Raw genomic sequence first — 18,267 nt, 5'->3', positions numbered from 1 at the left:
TGGTAGACAAACCAGGACCTCCAGGTGGACCGATTGAATTTAAGACTGTCACTGCAGAAAAAATAACTCTGCTGTGGAAGCCTCCAGCTGACGACGGTGGTGCAAAGATCACTCACTACATCGTGGAAAAACGTGAGACAAGCCGAGTTGTCTGGTCTATGGTGGCTGAAAATCTGGAAGAGTGCATCATTACAACTACCAAAATTATCAAAGGGAATGAGTACATCTTCCGAGTCCGAGCTGTGAATAAGTATGGAATTGGCGAGCCTCTAGAATCTGAGCCAGTTGTAGCCAAGAATGCCTTTGGTGAGCTATAGCTTCATTACAAACCTAAAAGATGTGAAAAACATATTCTGAGATATAAGCTGTTCTGATAGCCTATAGATGTTTTCTTAAAATGATTTCCTTTTGCATTTTATCTTGTCTCATTACTATCCTTTCCACAAGACAGGAACTATCATCACTAAACTGATATTTTAGACAGGATTAAAATATGAGAAAGCAGAACCTGCTGAATCTTTAAACTCATCTGTTCTTCCCTTCTTCAATAGTTACACCGGGGCCTCCAAGCATCCCAGAGGTGACAAAGATTACCAAGAATTCAATGACTGTTGTCTGGAACAGGCCAACTGTAGATGGTGGCAGTGAAATAAATGGCTATTTCCTTGAAAGACGAGACAAGAAGAGTCTAGCATGGCTTAAGGTATTAAAGGAGACTATTCGTGACACCAGACAAAAGGTGACAGGACTCACAGAAAACAGTGACTATCAATATCGAGTCTGTGCTGTGAATGCTGCTGGAACAGGCCCCTTCTCAGAACCATCTGACTTCTATAAGGCTGCTGACCCGATTGGTAAGCACTTGTATACACGGCATCTTCGCTTGTCCTCTGTGTGACTGAATTGCTGATTATTGTGTAATTGATGGATTATAAATGGCTATTCCAGATCCTCCAGGACCACCTGCCAAGATAAGAATTGCAGACTCCACTAAATCATCTATCACTCTTGGCTGGAGTAAACCTGTTTATGATGGGGGCAGTGAGGTTACTGGATATGTCGTTAAGATGAGACAAGGAGAAGAAGAAGAATGGACTATTGTCTCTACCAAGGGAGAGGTCAGAACTACAGAATATGTGGTATCTAACCTGAAACCTGGAATCAACTACTATTTCCAAGTATCAGCAGTAAACTGTGCCGGCCAAGGAGAGCCTATAGCAATGACTGAACCTGTACAGGCTAAAGACATCCTTGGTATGTGCAACCAGTGTGATGATGCTTTTATGTCTTATTAAGAGTTCTAAGCAAACACTCATTTTCTTTTAAAACTCACTGTAAATGTCCATTTTGTGTCTACAGAGGAACCAGAAATCGACCTCGATGTGGCTCTGAGAACGTCTGTTATCGCTAAAGCTGGTGAAGATGTTCAACTACTGATTCCCTTTAAAGGCAGACCTCCACCTACTGTCACCTGGAGGAAAGAGGAGAAGAATCTCAGCAGTGATGCCAGATACAGCATCCAAAACACGGATTCGTCTTCTTTGCTTGTTATTCCTCAAGTCACTCGCAATGACACAGGAAAATACATCCTGACAATAGAAAATGGAGTTGGCCAACCAAAGTCTTCCACTGTGAGTGTTAAAGTGCTCGACACACCAGCTGCCTGCCAGAAGTTACAGGTGAAGCACGTTTCCCTCGGCACCGTCACATTGCTATGGGATCCTCCGCTCATCGATGGAGGGTCTCCCATCATTAACTACGTCATCGAAAAGAGAGATGCCACGAAGAGAACATGGTCTGTCGTGTCACACAAGTGTTCTGGTACATCCTTTAAAGTAACAGATTTATCAGAGAAGACTCCATTCTTCTTCAGGGTGCTTGCAGAAAATGAAATTGGAATTGGTGAGCCTTGTGAGACTACAGAGCCTGTGAAGGCTGCTGAGGTGCCAGCCCCTATCCGAGATCTCTCAATGAAAGATTCCACAAAGACATCTGTGGTCCTGAGCTGGACCAAGCCTGACTTTGATGGCGGGAGCATCATCACAGACTATCTTGTGGAACGGAAAGGCAAAGGCGAACAAGCCTGGTCCCACGCCGGCATCAGTAAGACGTGCGAAATTGAGATTGGACAACTTAAAGAGCAATCAGTCTTGGAATTCCGAGTGTCTGCCAGAAACGAGAAAGGACAGAGCGACCCTGTCACTATTGGGCCACTTACAGTGAAGGAGCTTGTAATTACACCTGAAGTTGACTTGTCAGAAATCCCTGGGGCACAAATATCTGTGAGAATTGGACATAACGTACACCTTGAATTACCTTATAAAGGAAAACCCAAGCCATCCATCAGTTGGCTGAAAGATGGCTTGCCGCTGAAGGAAAGTGAATATGTTCGTTTCAGTAAAACAGAAAATAAAATCACCTTGAGTATTAAGAATGTGAAGAAGGAGCACGGAGGAAAATATACTGTCATTCTCGATAACGCAGTGTGTAGAAACTCATTCCCCATTACAATCATCACCCTTGGCCCACCGTCAAAGCCCAAAGGACCCATTCGATTTGATGAAATCAAGGCTGACAGTGCCATCATGTCATGGGACATACCTGAAGATGATGGAGGAGGAGAAATTACCTGTTACAGCATTGAGAAGCGGGAAGCGTCACAAACAAATTGGAAGATGGTGTGTTCAAGTGTTGCCAGAACGACTTTCAAAGTTTCCAATCTTGTCAAAGATTCTGAATACCAATTTAGAGTTAGAGCAGAAAACAGATATGGAGTCAGTGAGCCACTTGTCTCAAATATCATTGTGGCAAAACACCAATTCAGGATTCCCGGTCCTCCAGGAAAGCCAGTCATATACAATGTGACTTCAGATGGCATGTCACTAACTTGGGATGCACCAGTTTATGATGGTGGCTCAGAAGTTACTGGATTCCATGTTGAAAAGAAAGAAAGAAACAGCATTCTTTGGCAAAGGGTTAACACATCACCAATATCTGGGAGAGAATACAGAGCTACTGGCTTAATAGAGGGTCTGGACTACCAATTCCGTGTGTATGCTGAGAATTCTGCTGGCCTAAGCTCACCTAGTGACCCAAGCAAGTTTACATTAGCTGTTTCCCCAGTAGGTAAGTGACTGTTACTCAAGTATATTTGGTTATTATTAGCAATAAATACACAAAACACTGCTTCTCTTTTAGAAGTCACCCTCTTCACTCTGTCTTGGCTCTATCTTCTTGTCATTACAGAGCCAGTCATGTAAAACCAGAGGAATGTTTTGAGGGAGAGGGTTGGTTTTGATTTTGTTCTTGATATTTGCTGTATAGCTCTGGCTGTCCTAGAACTTACACTGTAGAACATGCTGGCATTGAACTCAGAGATCTTCCTGCCTCTGCCTCCCAAGTTTTGATATTAAAGGTATACGCCACCCACACCCAGCCAGAGGAATTATTTTAACTCACTCCAATAAAGTAATTTAGAAGTCTTCAATTCTCCAAAGGACTATGAAGCAGAAAGTTGAAATTAGTGATACAAATTAGCCTGGGAGGTTTTTCCATGTTGTTTTACTTCATTGATAATTAAAAGATGGTTACAAATACAGCACTGATTGTAACTTTCCTATAATTTCTCAGACCCACCAGGCACTCCTGACTATATTGATGTCACCCGAGAAACCATCACACTTAAATGGAACCCACCCTTACGTGATGGGGGCAGTAAGATTGTGGCCTACAGCATTGAGAAACGGCAAGGAAGTGATCGCTGGGTGAGATGCAACTTCACTGACGTCAGTGACTGTCAATACACAGTTACAGGACTCAGTCCTGGGGATCGGTATGAGTTCAGAATAATTGCAAGAAATGCCGTTGGCACTATAAGCCCTCCTTCTCAGTCTTCTGGCCTCATTATGACAAGAGATGAAAATGGTAAGCATTTCCAACCAATTTCCATTGTGATAAAGAGTATTCAGTTTCAAAAATGCTTTTTTTCAATGGCTCTGGTCTATAAAGGAATACAGGGGCTTTTTTCTGTAGATGAGCTAGGGCTACCACGTGGATGAATTAAGTCCTTTTGTATTTCAATTCTCTTCATTGTGTCTATTATTTTACCCCATTTCCATGTAAAAATCAAGCAAGTGGAAATGGTTTTTAGGTTTGTAGTTTTAGCCGTTTCACTAATATACTAGGAATAGTTGTGTATCGGTATTATACACTAATATATATTATATATCAAACATAGTATATATGGAACAATATAATCATTTCCTGCTTGTGTGAAGCTAATGGCTTCTCCTGGGAACTTGTTTGGCTATGCAACACTATTAGGAAGTAAAGACTTGCAAATGTTGCAGTTCTCTTTCCACAAAGGACTATGCAAAGTAATCACATGCCAGGAGTAACAAAGGGAATAACTGAGTAATGGATAAATGTTTAATCCCATTGTCTAAACTCTCAGTCACCAGTTCTACTTTCAAATAGCCTTTGGTAGCATGGAAGTGGTCATCTTCATGGTCCTAATGAAACTATGTTTATGTATGTCTTTATTAAGCCAAATTAATAAATGCTTCTGTTCTTTTACAGTTCCACCTACAGTAGAGTTTGGCCCTGAGTACTTCGATGGCCTTGTTATTAAGTCTGGAGACAGTCTTAGGATCAAAGCTTTGGTCCAGGGACGACCGGTCCCACGAGTAACTTGGTTCAAAGATGGAGTTGAAATTGAGAGGAGAATGAACATGGAAATAACTGATGTTCTTGGCTCTACCAGTCTCTTTGTCAGAGACGCAACTCGAGACCACCGTGGTGTTTATACCGTGGAAGCCAAAAATGTATCTGGTTCCACAAAAGCTGAAGTTACAGTGAAAGTACAAGGTATCTTACAATAAATTCAGTACAATTTATTAGACTGGATTGAATTGGATTAGGGATGTGGCTGATACCTAATACTTTAATGAACAAGAAAAAAAGTAACTCTTAAAACTTTTTCTTATAGATACACCAGGAAAAGTTGTCGGGCCGATAAGATTCACTAATATTACTGGTGAAAAGATGACCCTGTGGTGGGAGGCACCTCTCAATGACGGCTGCGCTCCTGTCACACACTACATCATTGAAAAGCGTGAAACTAGCAGACTCGCTTGGGCATTGATTGAGGATCATTGTGAAGCCCTCAGTTACACTGCCATTAAACTCATCACCGGCAATGAGTATCAGTTCCGGGTTTCTGCAGCTAACAAGTTTGGTGTTGGCAGGCCACTTGAGTCCGACCCCGTGGTTGCTCAAATACAATACAGTAAGTTTCCAGTTCTACTAAGTGGTATCCTGTCATCATAAGCCTAACTTTCTAAGCAGATTAATCTAACTGATTTCCCCTCCACTGTTTACAGCCGTTCCAGATGCTCCTGGAATTCCAGAACCTAGCAATGTCACAGGCAATAGCATTACACTGACTTGGACAAGGCCAGAATCAGATGGTGGCAGTGAGATTCAACACTACATCCTCGAAAGGAGAGAAAAGAAAAGCACAAGATGGGTAAAAGTGATCAGCAAACGGCCAATCTCTGAGACAAGGTTCAAGGTCACCGGTCTGGTAGAAGGCAACGAATATGAGTTCCACGTCATGGCTGAAAACGCTGCGGGTGTAGGGCCAGCAAGTGGGATCTCAAGACTAATTAAATGTAGAGAGCCCGTTAACCCACCAAGCGCCCCCGCGGTAGTCAAAGTGACAGACACCTCGAAGACAACTGTGAGCTTGGAATGGGCCAGGCCAGTCTTTGACGGCGGGATGGAAATAATTGGATACATAATAGAAATGTGCAAAGCTGACTTAGGGGACTGGCACAAAGTAAACACAGAGCCATGTGTGAAAACAAGATACACAGTCACTGAGCTACAGGCGGGCGAAGAATACAAATTCCGGGTCAGTGCCGTCAATGGTGCTGGGAAAGGAGACAGCTGTGAGGTGACTGGCACAATAAAAGCAGTCGATCGATTATCAGCTCCTGAGTTAGACATTGATGCAAACTTCAAGCAGACTCACATTGTCAGAGCGGGAGCTAGCATCCGTCTCTTTATTGCCTACCAGGGTAGACCCACTCCTACAGCGGTATGGAGCAAGCCTGACTCTAACCTTAGCATCCGGGCTGATATCCACACAACAGACTCCTTCAGCACCCTCACTGTGGAAAACTGCAACAGAAATGATGCAGGGAAATACACACTCACCGTAGAAAACAACAGCGGTAGTAAGTCGATAACATTCACTGTGAAGGTGTTAGACTCTCCAGGACCACCTGGTCCAATTACCTTCAAAGATGTGACCCGGGGATCTGCTACACTGATGTGGGATGCCCCTCTCCTTGATGGTGGTGCCCGGATCCATCACTATGTGATAGAGAAACGGGAAGCGAGTCGCCGTAGCTGGCAGGTTGTCAGTGAAAAATGCACTCGCCAGATCCTCAAGGTGAGTGATCTGACAGAAGGCGTTCCATACTATTTCCGTGTTTCTGCTGAAAATGAGTATGGTGTTGGTGAACCCTATGAGATGCCAGAACCAATTGTAGCCACAGAACAGCCCGCTCCACCTAGAAGACTTGATATCGTTGACACTAGCAAATCGTCTGCAGTCCTAGCCTGGCTTAAACCTGACCACGATGGAGGTAGTCGGATCACCAGCTACCTGCTTGAAATGAGACAAAAGGGATCTGACTTCTGGGTTGAAGCTGGTCACACCAAACAGCTGACTTTCACAGTGGAGCGCCTCGTTGAGAATACCGAGTATGAATTCCGGGTGAAAGCCAAGAACGATGCTGGTTACAGCGAACCCAGAGAAGCCTTCTCATCTGTCATCATCAAGGAGCCTCAAATTGAGCCCACTGCTGATCTCACTGGAATCACCAATCAGCTCATAACTTGCAAAGCTGGAAGCACATTTACCATTGACGTGCCAATCAGTGGTCGTCCTGCCCCCAAAGTAACATGGAAGCTAGAAGAAATGAGACTCAAGGAGACAGATCGGATGAGCATCACAACCACAAAGGACAGGACCACCCTGACTGTAAAAGACAGCATGAGAGGTGACTCTGGAAGATACTTCCTGACCCTGGAAAATACAGCTGGTGTTAAGACATTCACTATCACAGTTGTGGTCATTGGGAGGCCAGGGCCAGTAACTGGTCCCATTGAGGTCTCATCTGTCTCTGCTGAATCATGTGTCCTGTCATGGACTGAACCGAAAGACGATGGAGGCACTGAAATTACAAATTATATAGTTGAGAAGCGCGAGTCGGGTACAACAGCCTGGCAGCTTATCAATTCCAGTGTGAAGCGCACTCAGATTAAAGTCACGCACCTCACAAAATACAAAGAATACTGTTTCCGTGTCAGCTCAGAGAACAGATTTGGGGTCAGCAAGCCTCTGGAGTCACTGCCAATAGTTGCTGAACATCCATTTGGTAAGGACCATCAGTACCAAACTTCAAAGGCTATTTTTTAAAACTTTTAAATTTCTACTGAATTTTATAAAACCATATTCTTATATGTCCCTGTCTATATTTAGTTCCACCAAGTGCTCCTACCAGACCTGAGGTCTACTATGTGTCCGCCAATGCTATGTCAATTCGTTGGGAAGAACCCTACCACGATGGCGGTAGTAAAATCGTTGGCTACTGGGTTGAGAAGAAAGAACGTAACACCATTCTTTGGGTGAAAGAAAACAAAGTGCCGTGCTTAGAGTGTAATTACAAAGTGACGGGCTTGGTAGAAGGACTAGAGTATCAGTTCCGAACATATGCACTCAACGCTGCGGGTGTCAGCAAGGCCAGTGAAGCTTCAAGACCTATCATGGCTCAAAACCCAGTTGGTATGTAAAAATGGCTAAAGCTATATTCGTTACCATTCCCGGTATTAGAACTCAGTTGTATTTTTAACCTTATTTTATATCCCTTCTAGATCCACCTGGTAGACCAGAAGTAACAGATGTCACGAGATCAACGGTGTCACTAATTTGGTCTGCCCCAGTATATGATGGAGGCAGCAAAGTTGTGGGCTACATCATAGAACGGAAACCAGTCAGTGAAGTTGGAGATGGTCGCTGGCTAAAGTGCAACTATACCATCGTCTCTGATAATTTCTTCACTGTGACCGCTCTCAGTGAAGGGGACACTTACGAATTCCGTGTGTTGGCCAAGAACGCAGCAGGCGTAATTAGCAAAGGCTCTGAATCTACAGGCCCTGTAACTTGCCGAGATGAATACGGTAAGAAATAGCCAACGGATCCCTTTCAGCTTACTCCAGTGTTTTCCTTTTAAGTGGATACCTGCACTGTCAGATATCCATTCATATCTCTTTTGCCTATTAACAGCTCCACCAAAAGCTGAGTTGGATGCCAGGTTACAAGGCGATCTGGTGACCATCAGAGCAGGTTCAGATCTGGTTCTTGATGCTGCCGTTGGTGGCAAACCTGAACCCAAAATCATCTGGACCAAAGGAGACAAGGAACTGGATCTCTGTGAAAAAATTTCTCTACAGTACACTGGCAAGCGAGCCACTGCTGTGATCAAATACTGTGACCGGAGCGACAGTGGGAAATACACACTGACCGTGAAGAATGCTAGTGGGACCAAGTCCGTATCTGTCATGGTCAAAGTTCTTGGTAAGCAGATCAAAGGCCCTCTTTTGGATAATTGTAGCACTTTCAAGTATGCCATTTATCATGACCTGTCATCCTGCCTGTTTCAGATTCTCCTGGCCCATGTGGAAAACTCACTGTCAGCAGAGTGACCGAGGAGAAGTGCACCTTAGCCTGGAGCCTTCCACAGGAAGATGGAGGAGCAGAGATAACTCACTATATTGTAGAGAGAAGGGAGACTAGCAGGCTCAATTGGGTGATCGTCGAAGGGGAATGCCTGACTGTATCCTATGTGGTTACCAGACTCATCAAGAACAATGAGTACACATTCCGAGTGAGGGCAGTGAATAAATACGGCCTCGGTGTGCCAGTTGAATCAGAGCCGATTGTGGCCAGAAACTCTTTCAGTGAGTATTAGCTCTTTAAATCACTTTAGCGATTAATGGATCAGGAAGAAAGATAGTCATGTTCATAGTGATTTTCTGCTATCCTGATCATTCTTTGCATTAACTACAAACAGCAATTCCATCACAACCTGGCATTCCAGAAGAAGTGGGGGCCGGCAAAGAGCATATCATCATTCAGTGGATGAAACCTGAATCCGATGGTGGCAATGAAATCAGCAACTACCTCGTAGACAAACGCGAGAAGAAGAGCTTGCGCTGGACACGTGTCAACAAAGATTATGTGGTTTATGACACCAGGCTGAAGGTGACCGGCCTCATGGAAGGCTGTGATTACCAGTTCCGGGTGACTGCGGTGAACGCTGCTGGCAACAGTGAACCCAGCGAAGCTTCGAACTTCATCTCATGCAGAGAGCCATCATGTGAGTTCTAAGATGGTAACCTGGGCTCAACCAAACTCATATAAGGATTTCCCAACATGGGAACTCCAAGAACTTCAGAATACATGAAACATATATACCTAGTATAGCAGATACTTCTGTGGTCTTAAACATATATAGGATTTTAACCGTTACATTACTAGTAGCAGCTAACATTGCTGAAAACTGTTGCAATATTTGTCTGATCTATGAAAAGCAATAAATTGTTCTAATACCAAAATGATATATATATATATATTTAAGTCTTCTAAGATATATATTTTTATATCTTATATATATAAGATATAAGATATATCTTAAAGATATATATATATATATTTTAAGTGTTCTAGAAGAGTCAAAAAATAACTTCTATTGATAAGTATTGAAGAGGAAAAAGAACAAAACTTCCTTTTGAACAGAGGCTTAGGGGAGCATAAAGCATCCAATTTTACAATCAAAAGGTACTAACAAATTAATTATTACATGGCCTTCAAAAACAACATAGAGGCTTTTATAGAGTTTGAGCCCAAGAGCTAAAAGGACTGGGACTGCAGAGGAAAAAGACAGGACCTGATTCCTGCATTCAGTAGAGATACAGGGTGAAGAGGGACAACTAAAGAAAAGCCCCTAAGAACAAGCTAAGAAAGGAACTTAGTTAAGAGAGAATACGCCACTGCTAGCCAAAGTGAGAGACAGAAATGACAGCATCTCTGGAGCAGCCTAAATAATTATAGATAGCAATAATATACCATGAGCGCTGACCTAGAGTATCAAAACTTAAAACACTGGTACAAAGAGGGTCTTCATAAGTCCTGAATGCCTCTGTGAATCTTGAAAACAAAACTGTAATTCCCAAAGTTTCCTCTTTTGTGCAATGCCTATTTCTCTTTTAAATTTCAGACACCCCTGGGCCACCTTCTGCTCCAAGAGTTGTGGATACCACCAAGCGCAGCATTAGTTTGGCATGGACCAAGCCCATGTACGATGGTGGTACTGACATCATAGGATACGTCCTGGAAATGCAAGAGAAAGACACGGATCAATGGTGCCGAGTGCATACGAATGCCACGATAAGAAACAATGAATTCACTGTGCCAGACCTTAAGACAGGCCAGAAGTACTCCTTTAGGGTTGCCGCTGTGAATGCCAAGGGTATGAGTGACTACAGCGAGACAACTGCTGAAATCGAACCTGTGGAAAGACTAGGTATTTAACACAGAAACACTAAGGTGTGTTGTTTTCTCACCCCGTCTGTTCACGAATTAACAGCATTTACATATTTACTTTCCAGAAATACCAGATCTTGAGCTTGCAGATGATCTGAAGAAGACCGTAGTCGTCAGGGCTGGAACCTCCTTGCGCCTGATGGTGTCTGTATCTGGAAGACCTCCTCCTGTCATCACGTGGAGCAAGAAAGGCATTGACCTTGCCAATCGGGCAATTATTGACAACACGGAGAGCTACTCTTTACTCATTGTGGACAAAGTTAATCGGTATGATGCTGGAAAATACACAATTGAAGCTGAAAACCAGTCCGGCAAGAAATCAGCAACAGTCCTGGTTAAAGTCTATGGTAAGTGACCATCTTAGGGTGAGCTAACTTGCAAGTAGAAACCACAAAAAGCTACCTGTTGGCCTATTATTGATTACCTCACTAGGGGAGACCTACACTGATTATATTTTCCTGTAACACACACACAAAGTATAAATCAAGCAATAAAGAGTAAGTATAAATCTTCCCTTCTGGTCATTCTTTTTAGATACTCCTGGTCCCTGTCCTTCAGTGAATGTTAAAGAGGTTTCAAGAGATTCTGTGACCATCACTTGGGAAATCCCCACAATTGATGGCGGTGCTCCAGTCAACAATTACATTATTGAGAAGCGAGAAGCTGCCATGAGGGCATTCAAGACAGTAACCACCAAATGCAGCAAGACGCTCTACCGGATATCCGGACTCGTTGAGGGAACCATGTACTATTTCAGAGTGCTTCCAGAAAACATCTACGGTATCGGAGAGCCTTGTGAAACAGCAGACGCAGTTCTAGTCTCAGAAGTACCTTTGGTGCCCACAAAATTAGAAGTGATTGATGTCACCAAATCCACTGTGTCCCTTGCTTGGGAGAAACCTCTCTATGACGGCGGAAGCCGACTCACCGGATATGTTCTTGAGGCCTGCAAAGCCGGCACAGAGCGATGGATGAAAGTTGTCACTTTGAAACCCACAGTCTTAGAGCACACTGTTATTTCCCTGAATGAAGGCGAACAGTACTTGTTTAGAGTGAGGGCCCAAAATGAGAAAGGTGTGTCAGAACCAAGAGAGATCGTCACACCGGTGACTGTACAAGACCTCAGAGGTAGGTATTGAATGCCCGTATAAATGCAAAATAAACTCAAGACACTTCATCTTCAGATCATATGTGAAAATAAATGCCTGATTTCTTTCTTACAGTGTTGCCAACAATTGATCTTTCTACAATGCCTCAAAAGACCATCCATGTCCCAGCTGGCAGACCAATTGAGCTAGTGATACCCATCGCTGGTCGTCCACCACCTACTGCTTCCTGGTTCTTTGCTGGTTCTAAACTGAGAGAATCAGAGCGTGTTACAGTTGAGACCCACACTAAAGTCACCAAGCTAACCATCCGTGAAACTACTATAAGAGATACTGGAGAATATACGCTTGAGTTGAAGAATGTTACTGGAACCACCTCTGAGACAATAAAAGTTATTATTCTTGGTAAGTCTGTGTGATAGGGTTACAATTTAGACAATGGCTAAATCCACAGTTTTGATTTGAAGTAGAAATTCATCTCCCAATTTCTTTACCTTTCATAGACAAGCCTGGTCCACCAACTGGGCCCATCAAGATTGATGAAATTGATGCTACATCAGTTACTATATCCTGGGAACCTCCTGAATTGGATGGTGGTGCTCCACTGAGCGGCTATGTGGTAGAACAGCGTGATGCTCACCGCCCAGGATGGTTGCCAGTTTCTGAGTCTGTAACAAGACCAACATTTAAATTTACCAGACTCACCGAAGGAAATGAATACGTGTTCCGGGTGGCTGCAACAAACCGCTTCGGGATTGGCTCGTACTTGCAGTCTGAGGTCATAGAATGCCGAAGCAGCATCAGTGAGTTCTTGGACTCCTCCCCCATTTCCCCTACAGCTGACTCTGAATTTAGAGTCTACCTGCCCTGACCAGAGGGAAAATAGCTTGGAACATTAACTCCTGGGTTTTCCTAAGGTTTTTTTTTTTTGTTTTGTTTTTGGGTTATTTTGGTTTTTTTTTTTTTTTTTTTTTTTTTTTTTTTTTTGAGTAGCCCTAGCTGTCCTGGAACTCACTGTGTAGACCAGGCTGGCCTCAAACTCAGAAATCCGCCTGCCTCTACCTCCCAGAATGCTAGGATTACAGGCGTGTGCCACCACCACCTGGCGACTTCCTAGGTTTCTAAACACCCCTGCTTGGCAGCATTCAACAGCATTAGGGGTTTTTTTGTTTGTTTGTTTGTTTTGTTTTTGTTTTTTAATTTCTTTACTTGGTTAAAAGAAAGGAAAAAGAAAAAAAAGGAGTTTGAGGAAAAATAGAATGGAACGATGGAAAAGGAAATAAAGGGAGGAAGAGGAAAAAGCATGCAAGGGAGGGACTATAGACAACCCAATAGAAGAAAGTATAAAATGTGTGTTTAATAAATATTTATGGGGCTGGAGAGGTGGCTCAGTGGTTAAGAGCACTGACTGCCCTTCCAGAGGTCCTGAGCTCAATTCCCAACAACCACAGGGTGGCTCACAACCATCTGTAATGGGATCCAATGCCATCTTCTGGTGTATTTGAAGACAGTCTACAGTGTATTCATATACAATAAATAAGTAAATAAATAAATATTCATGAAGTAAGATACAGCAAAAGTGGAAAAGGCACAAAAGAGAATGTGCTGGGGGACTGGCCATTTGTCTTTCATAGCATCAAAAATCCTAAAACCACAGGACACACAAACCGCATTTCTCTACTCATGTTCATATGTTGTATTGTTTTTTCTGTCTTCCTGCAGGTATTCCCGGACCTCCAGAAACATTACAGATATTTGACGTCTCCCGGGATGGCATGACACTTACCTGGTATCCACCTGAAGATGACGGTGGCTCCCAAGTGACTGGATATATTGTGGAGCGTAAAGAAGTAAGAGCGGACCGCTGGGTCCGTGTAAATAAAGTACCAGTGACTATGACCCGGTACCGCTCCACCGGCCTTATTGAAGGCCTAGAATATGAACATCGGGTCACAGCCATTAATGCAAGAGGGACTGGAAAACCAAGTCGTCCTTCCAAACCCACCGTTGCCATGGATCCAATTGGTAAATATATTTAGTATATGCCAAATTTATTGAGATACAATTGTTAATGTGGTGAGACTCATCCTTCTAAAGTATATAGTTCCATGAGTTCTGAAAAATACAGCTTTGGAATCATCACCATAACAAAACTACAGAAAACAAAAATGTAAAAAACAAAAATGCTAACAGTCTATATTTTCAACAACACACTGAATGTGCTGTGTTTTACAGACAATATATAACCTTGCAGCAACTGTAACAAGTATATTTTTTGTCTGTTTTTTTTTTCCTAGCTCCACCAGGAAAACCACAAAACCCAAGAGTTACAGATACAACAAGGACATCAGTGTCCCTGGCCTGGAGTGTTCCAGAAGATGAAGGGGGATCTAAAGTCACAGGATACTTGATTGAAATGCAAAAAGTAGATCAACGTGAATGGACCAAATGTAACACCACCCCAACCAAGATTCGGGAGTATACCCTAACACACCTACCTCAGGGTGCTGAATACAGATTCCGAGTCCTAGCTTGTAATGCTGGTGGACCTGGAGAACCTGCTGAGGTACCAGGAACAGTCAAAGTCACAGAGATGCTTGGTAAGATATATGACCATTTACTTGTTGCTAAAATTCCTTAGAACTTTTTCCTACCCCTCCATTCAAACAAAATCTAAATTGTATTCCTTCCTTTTTCTTCAGAATACCCTGACTATGAACTTGATGAAAGATACCAGGAAGGTGTCTTTGTTCGACAAGGTGGAGTCATCAGGCTTACCATCCCAATCAAAGGAAAACCATTCCCAGTATGTAAATGGACCAAGGAAGGCCAAGACATTAGTAAGCGTGCCATGATCGCAACATCTGAAACACATACTGAGCTTGTGATCAAGGAAGCAGACAGAGATGATTCTGGAACTTATGACTTGGTTCTGGAAAACAAATGTGGCAAGAAGACTGTTTACATCAAGGTCAAGGTGATAGGAAGTCCCAACACTCCAGAAGGGCCACTGGAATATGATGACATCCAAGCCCGCTCTGTAAGGGTCAGCTGGAGGCCTCCTGCTGATGATGGTGGGGCTGACATCCTAGGCTATATCCTTGAGAGAAGAGAGGTACCTAAGGCTGCCTGGTATACCATTGACTCCAGAGTCCGAGGCACATCTCTGGTGGTAAAAGGCCTTAAAGAAAATGTGGAATACCATTTCCGTGTCTCAGCAGAAAACCAGTTTGGCATAAGCAAACCATTGAAATCTGAGGAGCCAGTCATACCAAAGACACCACTGAGTAAGTGCTGTTAGCCACAGAGGTATAAAAGTTGGTTTGAATGCTTATATTGCTTAAGTTACAACCACTAGCTCACAAGATCTGAGATCGCACTCTGATCTCCCTGTGTGCCTCTCACTTGTGTTTATAGATCCACCAGAACCTCCAAGCAATCCTCCTGAAGTACTTGATGTGACCAAAAGCTCCGTTAGCTTGTCATGGTCTCGACCTAAAGATGACGGCGGCTCTCGAGTGACAGGCTACTACATTGAACGCAAGGAGACATCCACTGACAAGTGGGTCAGACACAACAAAACCCAGATAACCACCACGATGTACACTGTCACCGGCCTCGTTCCCGATGCTGAATATCAATTCCGTATCATCGCACAGAATGACGTTGGTCTTAGCGAGACCAGCCCTGCTTCTGAACCAGTTCTTTGCAAAGATCCCTTTGGTAAGCAAAGAGTTTCCAAACAGGACAAAAAACAATGAAGCAAGCCAGTTTTTGCCTTTGCCATTAATTCTTTTCTCAATTATCTTGAATATTTCAGATAAGCCAAGCCAACCAGGAGAACTTGAGATTCTCTCGATATCGAAAGACAGTGTCACTCTCCAGTGGGAGAAACCTGAATGTGATGGAGGCAAGGAAATCCTTGGATACTGGGTTGAATACAGACAGTCTGGAGACAGTGCTTGGAAGAAGAGCAATAAGGAACGGATCAAGGACAGACAGTTCACCATCGGAGGTTTGCTAGAAGCTACTGAGTATGAGTTCAGAGTATTTGCTGAGAACGAGACTGGCCTCAGCCGGCCACGGAGAACAGCTGTGTCTGTCAAGACTAAACTAACATGTAAGTCGCCTACAGTTCTCTCTGCATGGGTTACAAATGAAACCTGTGGAAACAAACTCTTCCTGTAGTCTATGTTAAATTCTCCTGGTGGCATTTTGTATTTAGGGTGGTTTCTAATCAGATTTATTAGCATGTGTATGCAGGTCAAAACCCTCAATTTTAATTCCATTCCCCAATAAATCTTGCTGGGTTTAACTTAGACTATCGGAACTGAGCGCTTTTCTGGAGCAGTTTCCTCTTCTGATGCAACAGGCTTTTTGGTTTTGTCCCCTCTTAGCAAGATTTGGAAGGTTAACAAACATACCTCATTTCAGTGAGCCTAAGTAAGGACAAGAGTCCTGAAAACTGGCCAAGAAACTCTTATTCCCTCAGCACCTCACATTACATCCTAATGTCCTCTCAGTCATAAAAGTTACAATGTGATACAGTATGCATACTGTATCTGTATGATTACAGATTCAGTAGTGATGATGCATTTAATGTAATCTTTCATCGTGTACAGCTGGAGAAGCCCCAGGAGTACGCAAAGAAATGGCTGATGTGACCACCAAACTAGGCGAAGCCGCTCAACTCTCATGCCAGATAGTTGGAAGGCCTCTTCCTGACATTAAATGGTACCGATTTGGTAAAGAGCTCATACAAAGCCGGAAGTACAAAATGTCTTCAGATGGGCGCACACATACCCTGACAGTAATGACAGAGGAACAAGAAGATGAAGGTGTTTATACTTGCGTAGCCACCAATGAAGTAGGAGAGGCAGAAACCAGCAGTAAGCTTCTTCTGCAAGCGGCACCACAGTTCCATCCTGGTTACCCACTGAAAGAGAAATATTACGGCGCCGTGGGGTCTACGCTTCGGCTCCACGTGATGTATATTGGTCGCCCAGTACCTGCCATGACTTGGTTCCACGGCCAGAAACTTTTGCAAAACTCAGAACACATCACCATTGAAAACACTGAGCATTACACTCATCTTGTCATGAAGAATGTCCAGCGTAAGACTCATGCCGGGAAATACAAGGTTCAGCTCAGCAATGCCTTTGGGACGGTTGATGCCATCCTAGATGTGGAAATACAAGGTATTTTGCTTTTGCTTTTAGGTGAGTTTCCTTTTAAAGATCTCAGGAAGCACACTGTGAGACCCGCTCCAACTGTACTTTCTCTCAACAGATAAGCCAGACAAGCCTACTGGACCCATTGTGATTGAAGCACTGCTCAAGAACTCTGTGGTGATCAGTTGGAAACCCCCTGCTGATGACGGCGGCTCCTGGATCACCAATTATGTGGTAGAGAAATGTGAGGCCAAGGAAGGTGCTGAATGGCAATTGGTGTCTTCAGCCATCTCGGTGACAACTTGCAGAATTGTGAACCTCACAGAAAATGCAGGCTATTATTTCCGAGTCTCAGCTCAGAACACCTTTGGCATCAGCGAGCCACTAGAGGTCGCCTCCATCGTGATCATCAAGAGTCCGTTCGGTGAGCAGAAATCGTTTGAGGGGAAACGGAAGGTTCTGATAGCATATAATCTTTTTCTCTCACTTTAATTGAATGTTTCTATATTTTAGAGTAGAATATGCATACTCTGTCCTCTTCTTTGTAGTCGCATAGAACTTTGGAGTAATTCTGTTTATTTAAAATGAGTTGATTTAAAAAAAAATAAAGTTATTTTAAACATGGCAAAACTTCTCATTTTCTAATAGAAAAGCCAAGTGTTCCTGGTAAACCAACTATCACTGCTGTCACAAAGGATTCTTGTGTTGTGGCTTGGAAGCCACCTGCGAGCGACGGAGGTGCAAAGATCAGAAATTACTACCTCGAGAAGCGTGAGAAGAAGCAAAACAAGTGGATTGCGGTGACAACAGAGGAAATCCGAGAAACCGTCTTCTCCGTGCAAAACCTTATTGAAGGTCTTGAATATGAGTTCCGTGTAAAATGTGAAAACCTGGGCGGAGAGAGTGAATGGAGTGAAATATCAGAACCTGTCACTCCAAAATCCGATGTCCCGATCCAGGCTCCGCACTTCAAGGAGGAGCTGAGAAACCTGAATGTAAGGTATCAGAGCAACGCCACCTTGGTCTGCAAGGTGACTGGTCACCCAAAGCCTATTGTGAAATGGTACAGACAAGGCAAAGAGATTATCGCCGATGGACTCAAGTACAGAATTCAAGAATTTAAGGGTGGTTACCACCAGCTCATCATTGCAAGTGTCACAGATGACGACGCCACGGTGTACCAAGTGAGAGCTACCAACCAAGGGGGATCTGTGTCTGGCACGGCTTCCTTGGAAGTGGAAGGTAAAAACAAATCTGCAAACATGAGTTTGGTGTGAGACAACCTATTGTTAATTTGTGGGACAAAGTATTATGA

General features: G+C 43.4%; 1 protein-coding gene across 5 annotated transcripts in view; it reads left to right on the top strand.

Moving 5' to 3' along the window:
• Window positions 1-18,267, top strand: part of Ttn (titin) — a 269,529-nt gene that overhangs the window by 240,933 nt on the left and 10,329 nt on the right. For all 5 annotated transcript variants that reach the window (XM_052182769.1, XM_052182768.1, XM_052182766.1 and 2 more), the window contains 26 exons: window positions 7-306; window positions 552-854; window positions 949-1,254; window positions 1,360-3,126; window positions 3,631-3,924; window positions 4,579-4,866; window positions 4,988-5,287; window positions 5,382-7,448; window positions 7,553-7,855; window positions 7,945-8,250; window positions 8,357-8,647; window positions 8,734-9,030; window positions 9,144-9,449; window positions 10,350-10,655; window positions 10,741-11,022; window positions 11,210-11,803; window positions 11,899-12,186; window positions 12,285-12,584; window positions 13,504-13,806; window positions 14,079-14,381; window positions 14,484-15,068; window positions 15,199-15,504; window positions 15,602-15,901; window positions 16,404-16,979; window positions 17,071-17,376; window positions 17,601-18,194. In XM_052182769.1, the coding sequence (XP_052038729.1) occupies window positions 7-306; window positions 552-854; window positions 949-1,254; window positions 1,360-3,126; window positions 3,631-3,924; window positions 4,579-4,866; window positions 4,988-5,287; window positions 5,382-7,448; window positions 7,553-7,855; window positions 7,945-8,250; window positions 8,357-8,647; window positions 8,734-9,030; window positions 9,144-9,449; window positions 10,350-10,655; window positions 10,741-11,022; window positions 11,210-11,803; window positions 11,899-12,186; window positions 12,285-12,584; window positions 13,504-13,806; window positions 14,079-14,381; window positions 14,484-15,068; window positions 15,199-15,504; window positions 15,602-15,901; window positions 16,404-16,979; window positions 17,071-17,376; window positions 17,601-18,194 (12,171 nt within the window). The remainder of the gene's footprint in view (window positions 1-6; window positions 307-551; window positions 855-948; window positions 1,255-1,359; window positions 3,127-3,630; window positions 3,925-4,578; window positions 4,867-4,987; window positions 5,288-5,381; window positions 7,449-7,552; window positions 7,856-7,944; window positions 8,251-8,356; window positions 8,648-8,733; window positions 9,031-9,143; window positions 9,450-10,349; window positions 10,656-10,740; window positions 11,023-11,209; window positions 11,804-11,898; window positions 12,187-12,284; window positions 12,585-13,503; window positions 13,807-14,078; window positions 14,382-14,483; window positions 15,069-15,198; window positions 15,505-15,601; window positions 15,902-16,403; window positions 16,980-17,070; window positions 17,377-17,600; window positions 18,195-18,267) is intronic.

Source organism: Apodemus sylvaticus, chromosome 5 (genome assembly GCF_947179515.1).
Source record: "Apodemus sylvaticus chromosome 5, mApoSyl1.1, whole genome shotgun sequence".
NCBI lineage: Eukaryota > Metazoa > Chordata > Mammalia > Rodentia > Muridae > Apodemus > Apodemus sylvaticus.
This window is presented reverse-complemented; position numbering and strand designations above follow the sequence as displayed.